This window comes from Giraffa tippelskirchi, chromosome 2, assembly GCF_054371585.1.
Source record: "Giraffa tippelskirchi isolate mGirTip1 chromosome 2, T2T-mGirTip1v1.2.pri, whole genome shotgun sequence".
Classification (NCBI taxonomy): Eukaryota; Metazoa; Chordata; class Mammalia; order Artiodactyla; family Giraffidae; genus Giraffa; species Giraffa tippelskirchi.
The window spans coordinates 65,831,912-65,845,363 of NC_137276.1; the positions used below are offsets into that span (position 1 = coordinate 65,831,912).

Here is a 13,452-nt window from a genome sequence, read left to right on the forward strand (position 1 = left end):
CCTACATACATTATTAACCCAGGGCAGACAGCAAGGCACAGCCATGGGGAGACTAGAAAGGTACGACTACAAGATCAGATGCCTTGAGGAGTGGAAAACCACCCAGGACCCAGACCCTGGGCCACTCAGACAGAGGCCCCACTGGTCTTCTGAGAAACAAGAGCAGTAGAATGAGCAGCCAGGGGTCTGGAAACAAACCCACTATGGAACCTGCCACAGTTTCTGTATTTATCCCAAGAGACCCACAATAATAGTAGCAAACACTACCACTTACTGTTCTGGGCACTGTGGCACCACTTTTAAGTGCCTGATTCCTAATCAACAAAACTACAAGGTAGGGATAGCCACTTTACAGATACAGAAACTGAGGCTCAGAGAGATCAACCCACTTGCCTAGGGTCTGTATGGGAGAACGACTGCAAAGATGGCTACACAATTCCTCCTGTCCCTGAGCTCAGGCACGCTGTTCCTCCCTCTCTGGTGGGGGTGAGAAGATGCCAGCATGAGCTACTTCTGAAAGCAAGACGTCTATGTTCCCTCTCCCCATCCGTCGACACACAGCATCCACTGAAGGTCTATCCTGAGGCAAGTGCTGGGGTTGTAGAGACACACAGGTCACTAGGCTCAGACCCTGGCCTTCAGGAGACTAATGGGAATGTTCCAGGGGAAGAATGCAAACTGGGGCAAGGAGCAAGCTGCAGCCTGAGGAAAAAATGAACAGGCCTGGATGAGGCTGGGAGCAACAGGCTCTGCCCTCCCAGATGAAGGCCCAGAGACCCCTCTAGGGGTGTCACACAGAAAACTGGGGTGCTCTTGACTTCCTCTCCTCTTCTTTCCCACACCTAATCCCTCAGATTGGCAGACTCAACCAATAAATCCACATCATTCAATAGCAAGGGCTGAAGCCTATCAGGTACTAGGTTAAAAGAGCTCTCTGCACACATGACAACTCTTATAGAGTGACTAATATTATCCTCACTTTACAGATGAGGAAACAGAGGCATAGAGAGGCTCAGCAATTGCCCAAGGCCACAAAGCATGAAAAAGGTAAGGCTGGGATTTCAACCAAGGCAGTCTGGTTGCAGGGGTCATGCTCTCATCCCCTGCACGTACTGCTCACTGGCCAAAAAAAAAAAAAAAAAAAAATTGCTATATTGGGCCCATGCCCTGTCTTAAAAAATAGAATACTTTGCTTATAGATCCCTATTTCTGATTTTGCCTTAAAATACTCAAAGGTGATACCAGACTGGCACTCCCTTCAAACAGGAGTTTGCCACAGTCCCACCTCTCCCCTAGCACTTAGCCCTCTTCTCTTTCTTGTGTTATGCCCTGCTCCTGAAGTCATGACCTCCCTTGTATCATGAGCCCAGCCCCGTGCTCAGCATGCAGAGAAATCAGACAGTTCCTGACTTCTGGGAACAGGGTGGCCAAGATGGCAGATGCCTCAAGCAGAGGGAAGGGGAAGGCACTGTGGGAGATGTGAACAGAATGAGCAAAGGCAGGGTCTGCAAAGTGAGGTGACAACACACCAGCCCGGCTAGGAAGGGTTGAGGGTCTGAAGAGCAAGTGCCACCACCAAGGCTGGAGAAGCACGTGGAGCAAGGAGACAATCTCTGCATCAGTGCGGGGCCAGATATCCTCTGCCCCTTCCATGGCTGTTGGCACAGACGTGTAGAGATAGGCAGCCCACAGGTCAAGATGTATAGGGACAGGCATGCTGGACGGTTGGATGAGGGCATCTCTGAAACTCCAAGTCTCATACTCCACATCCCAGGACAGGCACAGACAGCAAGGCAGGGCCAGGAGCTTCCCAAGGAGCTGTCAGGAAAGCTCACTTACTCCCTAACCAGCAAGGAGCAAACCCAGGGCAAGGATGGATATTGGCACAAAGACACCGATGAGTCCCAGGCAAATCTGCTACAATGGCACCGTGCTGGGATGCAGCTGGAAAGATTAGCATCTTCCCAAAATACAGATGTGACTCCTGCTTACAAACCTCCCATGGCTCCCTATGGCCCAGGGGCAAGGCTGAGCTCCACAGGGAGGCACAGCTTCTCTAAACTACGTTTTCATCACTCTCCTCTTCCATAGAGAGCTGTGAAGACTTGCCATTTCCTGAATCCTATGAAGACACAAGATTTCCTTCCCTATGAATGCCTACAATTCCTACCTCTTGGCTTTAAAAGCTCTTATTGATGCTTTTATGCTTTTATACTCAGTCCAAAAGTACTCTCCACTGTGACGCCTTCCCTGAGTTGAGTTAGTCACTCAGTCGTGCCTGACTCTTTGCGACCCTATGGACTGCAGCTCATGAGGCTCCTCTATCCATGGGATTTCCCTGGCAAGAATACTGGAGTGGTTTGCCATTTCCTTCTCCAGGGGATCTTCCCGACCCCAGGATCGAACTCAGGTCTCAGCTCAGTTGGTGAAGAAGCCTTCCCTGAGTATCTCTCCTTACTACTCACCTGCAGGCCTCCTACCAAGTACCTTATGCAGAACTTGTCTCATGCTGTCTAGTGTGCATATTTGTCTTCTCTTTAAATTGTAGGTTCTGGAGTACAGGGAGAGAGGTGTGAGTTTCAACCCTGCATCACCAGAGCCTGGTCAAGGACCTGGCTGGGGGAAGGGGCCCATAGATTGTTAACAGAATGCTCCACCTGGCACCTCTCAGTATCTGCCTGCCCTGGAAAGTATCTGTCCAGATACTTTCAGATCCGACTAAAAGTCGGATCTGTCCGGATACGACTGGTATTATAGACCAGTCATTATATATTCCCATGCACTGAACAAGCATCATTTGACTCATTCTGCAGAGAAAGTTGCCGTAGCAGAGGGAAGGCAGGGCTTGGCCAACCTGGGAACCAGAGGTAGCCTAGGGCTCACATCAGAGAGCACTGATACTCTACATACCATTGCAGTACAAGGGACTTTAACAATATTTACAGTTATTTCTCACCATTAATGATAACTGTAATTATTGTAGTAATTACTTTAAAAACAACAAATGTTACTATTAATAATCCCCATATTTTAAGGCTGAACATATATCAGACCCTTCGCTTTTTTACTTATTTAATCCTCTGAACACCTATAGATGACTGTTCTCCTTGCCTCCTTACAGATGAGGAATCCAAAGCACAGAGAGATTTAGAAATTTATTTAAGGTCACACAGCTAATCTGCACTAGAGTAGAGCGACCCCACAGTTTCTGCCACCCTAATGATTAAAAATCACTTTTTCCTCCTAATGACTAAAAATGCCTGTTACAGGGCTTTCTATAGGCCAAGTACTATTGGTAACAGCTTTATTGAACCATAATTCATGTACCATACAATTCACCCATTTAAAGTACAGAATGTGATAGTTTTTAGTATCTGCATAAAGTTGTGCAACCATCGCCGCAATCAAGTTTAGGACATCTCATCACCTCATTAAGAAACCCTGGACCATTTAAACTGTCAATCCCCAATACACACTCCCTCCACCAGGCACTGTGATTCCATTTTAAAGACAAAAGGACTGAGGTTCAGAATGCTGCTGGGACTTGCACTTTAGGCAGGGGCAGGAAGCAGAGCCGGCATCAGCCTCCCCTGCCCTCTCCCCACATTGCCTGCCAGGGGTCTGTCTCCTCTGTAACCCATTAAAAATGCACGTTCTACAGAGGGTGGAAAACAGAACCAGATGGTGACAAATCTTACACGTGCGGCTGCTTCTGCGCCAGGCCTGTGACTCACAGGGGCACTGAGGGCAAAGGGAGGACATGAGGCAGTCTGGCCCCCATCACCCCAGTGCAGAGGTGGCAAGGCTCAACCCCAGGAGACAGAGACAGCAGTGGGGTAAGTGGCCTTCAGGAGGCTGGCTGCCTGGGTTCCACATGGTTCACAGGGGCCCCATTCTGCTGACCCCATTCCTGCAACCCACAATCCCTCCAGGACTCACAAAGTGGCCCCCATCCTAGGCTTTCACGTGCTTCCCAGGACTTCAGAGCCACAGTTATTAGCAGACAGTCTATTCTGCACCTGCCTCCCACCAGGGGTCCTGAGATGACCCAGGCCCTCCCTGCCCACAGACCCTGAGGTTTAGGGTCACAGGAGCATTGAGGGGACTGCCGCTTTGATTGCTCAGGCTCCCCAAGGGAAGCCCTGCAGAGTAGTCCAGCAGGTTGCTGCCACTGCCCGGGCCCACTCCCAATCTGGGACCCCAATGTCTGACAGCTGCCCCCAACCCCATAGGAAACCCCCTACAGGTATGACTGGGCCTCCCCACATCCCTTATCCCCCACCCCTACACATCCTCAAGGCTGCCGTGGATCAGCAGTTCTCTCTTGCTGACCAAGGGCCTGACACTTTTGTGTTTGTAATGTCTGAACAGTCTTGAGCCAATTCTACCTCCTCTAGGAGTCTTCCTTGATGACCTAATCAAAACAAATGGGTCTTCCCCCTGCTGCCTCACAAAAGGTTGCAATCTGTCTGCTTTTATGTCTGAGTCTCATTACCCTCCAGATTCATCCAGGGCAGGGATCCTAGCTTCTTCATTCTTGGGTCCCTCCTCTGACCCCCTTCTGACTCTGACACACCAGGTCTTCCAGCAGAGTCAATAGGAAGTAAGATAACGTGTCTGCTCCTCAGTTTCAGGTATGAATTTAACCACAGTGCACAGAATCCGCCTGTATCTGTCCTGGTGCCCATGGTGAGCGACTCTGGGATGACAGAAGTGGAAGAGGTCATGGTCATTGCCTCCCACTGCAGATTCCAGCTGGAAATGAGGATCAAGTCACCTATTTAGACACAGCACTTCTCACCAGAACAGCTCAAGTCCAAAAGGCTGCAAGGCTGTCCACACAAAGGTGGGTTTGTTCAGACCATTTACAGCTGGAAAGTCTGCCAGGCCATGAAGGCCAAGCTCTGGACTAATGTCCTTCATCTCTGCACCTGCTGCCCTGCCCAGACCTGGTAAGAACAGGCCCCAGGCCCCACCAGGAAGCGGCAGTCAACCATAGACTTACAGCAGCCTGGCTTCAAGCTCCTCCATCAAGGCCTGCCCTGTGTCACAAAGTACCAATGCCAGAGGTGGAAGGGCTCTGAGCTTATCCAGTCCAGGCTCCAGGAGACACCCAGGAGGCAAGAGAGGCCCAGGATAGTAGCTTGCCTGGGATCACACAGTCCTGTCTCCCAACACATGGCCCAGACTTCTCAGATGACAGACTGCCACATCACTGTCCTGGGCCCCCTCTCCCATCCTGTGCTTCCTTCATGGTCAGAGCAAGGCCCACCTGCCCAGTGTGTCTTCTAGGATCCCCTCCCTGGCCCCACCAGCATGCTGCTCCCTCACTGGCAAGCTCTTTCCTCTGCCCAGAACGCCCTCCTCCCTCTCTGGCACTAACAAACTTCTATTCATCCTGCAAGGCTCAGTTCAAATATCATCTTTGCTAAGACAACAATAATAATCACTCCTACTTGCCAAGTACCCATCCCCACTATGTTATGGAAAACCAAAAAGTTAATGTTGAAGCTATGTGTGGGGTACCCCAAGTTCCCTAAGGGCAGGGACCTAACTGCAAGGCAGGGCAACAACTCTATATGCATACACAACTCATAGTTGTGCATAGTTTGTACAACTGAAAGTTTTACAAACTATGAAGTCCTGTGCCAATAGAAGCTATCTGTGTTATCTCCGTATCTCCTCCCCATGACTCAGTTTCCCCACCTACATAACGGATGAGCTTAACGAATGCATATGACAGTGTGTGCTGCGCCTAGGCTATGGCTATGGCTTGTGACTGTCACTGTTCTTATTTGTGTCACTTGCACTTTCTTCCATCTCCCTGTGGATCCAGCCTGTGGCCAGCTCTCATTACATATTTTTCTGGAATGAATGACTGTATTTTAGTATTTAAGATATGCAGGAAGATGGGGTTTAAATCCAGAGGGCACATAAAGATGCAGAGTTAAATCTGATCATCAGAAGGGTTGCACTGTGGACTCTGAACCCCAAGGTGGCTCAGCTGGGTGAGAGAGAAGAGCATCTGATCTCATGGGACATAGGGCAGTTTTCTGGAGGGGACTGGAAGTGAGAAAATTCCTGCCTGGGCAGGGGGCCTCTGTGCTGGACCGTGATCCCTGTCAGGGAACTGGTTGGGGAGATTCCCGAGAGCTGGACTTAGGGACTGGTCTCTGGAGACAGCTGAGGGCACAAGCAGGGGCCCAGCCCACGACATCCACTTCTTCCTCCTACCAAAGGCGAAGGGACCAGGCAAGGCACTCCCAGAGCCTCAGTTCTACTGTGGAACAGGCTTCCAGAAGCCTATCTGTGGACAGCCTCTGACACTGGACCCAACTTCTGCAAATGTCACGCAGAATCGATTTCCATCTGCCAGCAAGCAGCAAGGGCAGCCCCTCTTTGGACAAATGGAAAGAATAAGCCCAGAGAGGGGAAGTGGCCTGCCCAGGTCACACAGCCAATGAGAACGTTTACTCAGAGGCCACCACAAGTCATCAATATCAGCGTCCAGTGACCACTTGTCAACACCTGCTGAGCTGGTTCAATGACAAGGTTTCCAGAGTGCAAAGAGGGTGGGTAGCTATCTATTACTGGCAATGATCACCACTCAAGCCTTTGTTTAGATCCCCATAGACATTAATGGAGGTGGTCAAGGAGACCATCTCTGTCACCGAACAGCTTACAGCCCATGTGACTGATGACTTCAGGTGACCTTGTCATTCAGCCCAAGCCACCGACCTGCACTGGTGCTTTCTGTCATAAAGACACTGCGTCTCTGGATGACTTCCCATGTCACTCTAGATTTTCAACCCAAACTGGTGGCCATTGCACAGTGCTAGCCAAGGCCAACTGAGGGCTCCTGCTGAGGAGAGTCGCTGGACTGTTGAGCCAGGGTGGGCTGGCAGCCAAGGCTCACCCTGGCAGCAGGACAAGGTCTCAGCCTCCTCCAGCTGGCCTTCCCGTCTGGGTTCCTCCAAGTCTGCTCCACAGAACCCTCACATTCCAGGTGATTCTGGTATACACTCCACTCTAAGAAACAACCACTGCCTAGACCATGCCTTTCAGTGGGGGCTCTGGTGTCTCCAATGGGCAAAAATTGATTCTTCGGGAAGCAAAAAAATTCATGCATTTTGTACATAAAGCATAGATACACAGAGAGTTTAAAGACATATTCAATATAGTTATGGTATTAGGGTTTCATCAGGGAGCAATTAGAGGAAACGTATCTAAAAGGCTCCTCCGGGGGACGATAATGAAAAAAAAGATTGAGAAACACTGATCTAGACAAAAGAGCCATGACATTGAGCAGGAAGACACTTCTTAAGAATGGGAAAATGGTAAGAAGTGTTCCCAGCCCTGCCAGTGAGGAAAGAACCCCCCTTACAATTGCACCAAATGATTCATCCCTCTTTTAAAGCTGAAAGGCAGAGGGGCGAGCAGGTCCTTTCCTGGACACATCAGCCTGTGCCTGGTAAAGCAGAGACCGTGAAAACAGCACCCATCCAGGCCCTGGAGCTGCCACGGAGGCTCACAGGGGCCTGACACACAGCAGATAGAGCAGCGAGGGAAATGGGATCCAGCAGGAGTTGAGTGTGAGAAGGACAGAAGCCACCCATGGCTTTCTGGTTTGCAACATGGAACCAACTAGCAGGAGGTTCCCTGTGCCTTGGAAAACAGAGTCCTAAGAAAGGGAACTCAGAGCAGAGAGCCACAGAAGAGCAGGCTGGCTTCGCGGCCAGAGACAGTGGGGCATGAGAAAGGACATAGTAGTAAAGATAGTAACAGCAGATGACACTGACAGCCTTGACCATATGCCAAGCAGGTGCCAACCACTGGCCATGCTGCCTGGTGAGGTTGGTCATATTGTCATCACCAGCACATCAGGTCCAGGAGGGCAGGGGCCATGTCTATCTTAGGCAGTGCCATATCCGCCAGCCTGGACACAGGAGCACGCACAGTAAATATGTGCAGATTAAACACCGCTCCACATGTAAGGGAAAGGACCACCAGAGGGCAAGTAACATATCCAAAGCATGGTGGCTCATGAGTGGCGCAGCCAGGACCCAACCCCAGCAAAGCACACCTGCCTCACACCTGCGTGCATCTGTACCCAGATCCCTAACAGGTGAACAGTGGTCCCGGTGTGTCAGTAGATGGTGGAGGATCAACAGGATAAGGTACCATCCTATCTTGGCCACTTTAAAGCCAACAGAGTGTGAACCTGGTGGCCAGTGGGGCATGTGGGGTTCTCTCTGGAAGGCAACGCAGCCCCCAACTTGGCCCAAACTTCAGGCCATGCCCACAGGAACCCCAAACACATGGGAGCCAAGGAGAAAACCACACTGGTCTGGCTCATGGGCGGAGGGGGGGATGGTGGGAAGTGAGGGAGAGGATGGGGGAGTGCAACTTGATGAGAGGCTTGTCCCTTACCAATCCATCGCAGTTGCTGATGGCGACAGCTGCCCCTGGCATGCCCGTGACACCCCCGGTGTAGACACACTCTCTCTGCAAGGGCTGCCGGAACAGCTCCTGAAAGTCCTCCTGCCACTCCACCGAGGCTCCGGGCACAACCAGCCGCCGGTTGGGCCGCAGGTATAAGTGCAGTTCCTCCCCAAACACAGTGACATTGAAGTAGAGGGAGGAGCGCCCCGTCCTGCCAGGCTGCAGGGTCACTCCTTCAGGGCACAGTGGGCTTCGAGCCACCCGCAGGTGACTGGAGTGTGACAGTGGTGAGGGCGGCCTGTCCCCCTTTATACTCCCTGCGGAGGCTGCCGCTGGTCCGGACACCACGTGGGAGAGGAAGCGTCCCTGAGAATCTGTGCTGCAGGGCACTGTCACACCATAGTCACTGAGTTTTCTTGAGAAGCGCAGCTCTGTTGGAAATAAAGAAAGAGTTACCGGATGCCTTGGCAGGTAAAGAATCAGCCTGCAATGCAGATGACACGAGAGATGCAGGTTCAGTCCCTCGGTCAGGAAGATCCCTTGGAGAAGGGAATGGCTACCTACCCCAGTTTTCTTGCCTGAAAAATCCCATGGACAGAGGAGCCTGGCAGGCACAGTTCATCGGGTTGCAAAGCTGGAAACCCCATGGGGACAGGAAAGGATCTGCAACCTTGACGGTCACTTTGGAGGGACCCTCTTAGCCCAAATTCATCCCTTTCTCACCCAGTGCTTCCTCAGCTCTTGGATCTCTGCACTCAGATGATGGGTGTTCAAGTTCATAAATTGCTAGACACAAATTGCTCGCAATAATCCCCAGGTCTTTGTTACACTTAGCAGAGGAAAGTAAATGATGCCAAACAGAATCCTGTCACTCTAGCAACAAACCTTCCAACTTGGGCACTACAAACGAAATTCCCCGAAAGCCCCTGGGCAAAGAGAGGGGTGCCCAAACTCCCCAGGGAACTGAAGTCACCAGCCCAGCCTAGGGTAGGGCCCTCCTCGCTGAGCTCCTGGAACACAGCTGGCAAAACAAACACACCTAGAAACTCAGGGCATCCTGGGCATGCATCAGGGAGAAAAGAGGAGCTGGAGAGGGAAGGGAAGGAATACAGGTTCTACGTTTTTCCAAGTTTAGAAAGGAAACTTTTTTAAGCAGCACAGGGCTGCCGAAATTTCTACATGGCCCAGCCCCAAGCTGGGTAAATATAGATCTTCAAAAATAAAAGGAGACGCACGGGTGACCTGCCCACTCGGACTGAATTAAGTGTGAGGTCATGGCCCCATGCTCCAGGCTACGTGCCAGCGGCCCGTTCTTACACAGCTCTCGCTAAGCCCAGCCAGGCTGGGCAGGAATGACAGCTCCCTGGCTTCCAGGCCGAGTGATTCATGGATAGGAGCTTGGGAGGAATTTTCATTTCCACACGGCTCTATCTCTTGCCTCCCAGCCCCCTTCACTGCACTGATAAAAACCTAGAAAATGATGTGTCCTGAAAATCCCTCGTGCCCAAGGCAGTTATGAGGGGTGGGGGACAACGAACTCTCCTCTGGTTCTATCCAGCTCAGCAGGAGACCCTCAAAATTTCAGCCAAAGGGATCCTCTTTCGTACATGAACAGAGCTCAAACAAGCAGGCACTCTGCCGGGGAAAGACCAGAGCGCCCTCCCCATGCTCAGAGACACCAGAAGGGCATCCCATTCTGCACGGGTGACGGTGGAGTGTGTCTGGTGTCTGCGAGAGGGTGTGTGCAAGGCTCAGGGTGACAATACTGGGGGAGAGAGATATGTGTGTGTTTGTGCAAGAGTGTGAGTGCCTGGTGTTCACTGGGGTGCGGGGCAACCACTTGACACACACCTACAGGCACTTATCTGTACACACATGCATACAAGCTGGAGACAGAGAAGGCAGTGAAAGAGGAGAGAGAGGAGAGTGAGAAAGAAACACTGAGACAAAGAGACAGATACACAGCCCCTCAGAAAAGGCTTCTCTCCCCCAATCCTCTCCTGGGGTCTCTTCGGAGTCTCGCACCAGAAACGGAGAGAAATCCCCGACAGCTTCGGCGGCACTGGGGGAAGAAAAGAGAGCACAGCCAGAGTGTGCGCACAGCCTCCCACCCACTTCAACGCTGCTGGGCACCTCGGGCCACCCCGACCCTCGTGCATACCGAACCGGTGCGCCCCCACGCACCCAACCCGCACGCACCTGGAGTCCTGCTACCCGCGGCGGCGCAGAGCGCACAGTGCAAGAGCAACAGGCAGGACAGCCGTGCGCAGAAAGGAGCCATGTGGCTGTGGGCCGAGCGGGCGCCGAGCCCCAAGCTCTGGGCTGCAAGCGACGCTGGGGCGCGATCGGGGCTCCGGCCGGCCTCCGCCTCCTCCTCCGCCGCCGCCGCCTCCCGCCTCGCAGCCTCCTGCCGCCCGATCCCGGCCCCCTGCGCGGCGCCGCCGCCTGGACCGCTGGCTCCGGGCGCCCGTGGCTGCCGGCGGGAGAGCGGAGCGACCGACGCGCCAGCGTCCCCAGTGCCAACTGCCGGCGGGTCGGTCCGCCAGCGCCTCGACGCTCCTGGACGCTCCGGGAGCCAGGCGAGGGGACTACGGGGCGGGCCGGGGGTGGGCACACTGGCGGGGCGGGGCCGGGCGCGGGTCGGAGCAGGGGGCGCAGAGCGCCCGTGGGCGGGGCACAGGGCGCGGATCGGAAGTGCCACGCGGAGCCAGAGCTGGGGCTCCGGGCGCCCTGGGCGAGTGTCCCCTCGGCCTCTTTGGCTCCCCCGGAGTGACGGCCCTTACTTTCCTAGGCTCCTCCGCTCCGCTTTACTTGACGGCCCCCCTTACTTTACTTGTTTCCAGAGCCACTGGGCCGATGGGATGTCCCACTGCCTTTGGATGGGAGATAGTGAACACCCCACCCCCACCCCCACCCTCCGCCCTGAGAGGGTCTCCTTTCTCTCATAACGGTCTTGATGCCCTCAGTATTCTTCCACCCTTTGAATCTATCCATTTTGGAATCTAGTCACCTGCCCCCAAGTGCAGTGACTGATCTGTGTCCTAGTCCAGAGCGGGGCTGAGCAAGGTGGGCAGAGAGCCCTGCCTTTACAGTCAAAGAGCCCTGATTGAAATCCTAGCTCTGCATCTCAGCTTCCTCATCTGTGAAATGGGTGTTAATTATAGCACATAGTTAGGTTTCAGTAAATGATAACCATCCTGTGCTTCCAAACTTACCACCCACGTATCGGCCAAACAGCCTTCGGTGGGAAAAAATGAGTCTAAGAGATAAGAATGGGTGCTGGTTTTGCAATGTTGCTGAGACCCGTTCAGTAGTCAGGCAAAAAGCCCAACTCCTGCTTTCTTTCCTGCTTTACTCTATAAATGTGCTCCTAACAATTGTAAATGCACTGTAAATCCAGAGATGGGAATTGGAGAAAGCAGTTTTGCTTTTAAGAATCGCCAAATAAAAGAATCTTTCTGTAAAGTGTATGAAGACCCCTAATCTTTCTGCTTCTGAGTTCAGACATTTTGTCATAGCCAACGTGTGGATGGAAATTCTCTGACCTGACTTCTCTTAGGAATTTCTGGGTCCCCTGAAAGAGGACTTGGGTTCCTGCTGTTTTCTCCCCACATGAGGTTTCCTAGTCTATACCCTCCCTGGGCTCTGAATATGTTCCCGCTTTGTGGGCAGAGAGCTAGAAAACTCATTCTCACAGCTCCAGGACCTGACTCAGGGCCTCCTGAGAGGCAGCATTCATGGAATGAATGAAATGACATCAGGATTTTGGAGGGCCAGTACATTTACGAAGCAGATTCAGAGAGCTGAAATGACATGTCTCAGGTCACACAGCTCATTTGCAGCTGAGCTGGCATTAGAACCCAGAATCTAGTGCTGAGTGGGAGAGAGAGACAAGGATTGGGGTCAGAAGACTGTTCTGGGCTAGACTCTGCCCAACACAAAGTGACCAAGGGCAAGTCATTTTTCTCTGTATTGCACTCCTCCTCTGTCAAAGGTGAGGTCAAAGAGTGAAGATACCGGGAGCCACAGACATAAACTCCGAAGTCCTGTGGAAATGCAATGTGTGTTCTATTCCATGCAACATCAGAGCATCCAGTTATTTGAAATGGCATTACCAAACTGATCTATATTAAGTCTGGCAAGAATAGAGTTCTCTTTCTCCCCTTTCTGGTTCTTTAAGATCTGTGAAGTCAAGGGCTAGAGTGTGATTTTGTGTGTGAGGGCTGATGAAGCAAGAGTGTGAGGGGGACCCATATGTTAATGGAACTTGCAGGAGAGGCAGTGAACTGTCTCCATTCTGGCCCTCCACGAACTCAGCAGGGGAGCTCAGGATAAAATGGCCTGCCTCCCTTCTCAGGGGCTCAGTTTCCCCAGCTGCAGAGTGGGGGGCCCTGTGGTAACAGAAGGCCCTCCCTGGACTCCACCCCCTACTTCCTGCCTTAGACTTGATTAAGTCAAGAGGGAGAGACTACAGCTGGGACCCCAGCAGCCTGACTCATGAACTGTGGGCTGGAGCCTTCCCTGGAGCCAGTCTTGGCAAGTAGAGAGCAAAGCCTCACCCTGGTTCTCTACTCCAACCCCCTTCCCTGGGGCTACGATGGTTGCTTGTGTTGGCAAACAATGTATGTCCAAGCTCTTTTCTACTGAGGAAGCCTTTGTTGGGAAGAGGGGACATGAGAGCAGAGTGCAGAGTCTGGGCCAGAAGGTGGGGGAAATGGCTGGGTGGCCGGCCCTGTTTCTGGAGAAGATCAGAGCCAGAGCAAAGCAATCTACAGGCATCTGCTGGCACTCCCCAAGGAAGGCAAGTTCTGAGTCCCCAGTCTCTCACCTGAGATCCTACATGGGTGGGGAAATGGCTTGGATGTTTCTCATGCTCACAGCCCTCCGACACTTGCCCAACACTCCTCCCATCCAAGGCCCTGGTAGGGAATGAGGAGATGCAAACAGCTTGCACTGCACAGTCAGCAACCCCCTGGAAGACGTGACAGGTGTGTGAGAAAGCCTGACAAC

The 13,452-nt window shown here is 52.5% G+C and overlaps 1 protein-coding gene across 2 annotated transcripts in view; it reads right to left on the reverse strand.

The window, feature by feature from the left end:
* ADAMTS14 (ADAM metallopeptidase with thrombospondin type 1 motif 14) overlaps nucleotides 1-10,723 on the reverse strand; it is a 94,851-nt gene extending 84,128 nt beyond the window's left edge. For both annotated transcript variants that reach the window (XM_081568010.1, XM_081568001.1), the window contains exons 1-2: nucleotides 10,642-10,723; nucleotides 8,431-8,873 (exon numbers count right to left, since the gene is read on the reverse strand). In XM_081568010.1, coding sequence (XP_081424136.1) covers nucleotides 8,431-8,873; nucleotides 10,642-10,723 — 525 coding nt within the window. The remainder of the gene's footprint in view (nucleotides 1-8,430; nucleotides 8,874-10,641) is intronic.
* Between the last annotated feature and the right edge of the window lie 2,729 nt (nucleotides 10,724-13,452).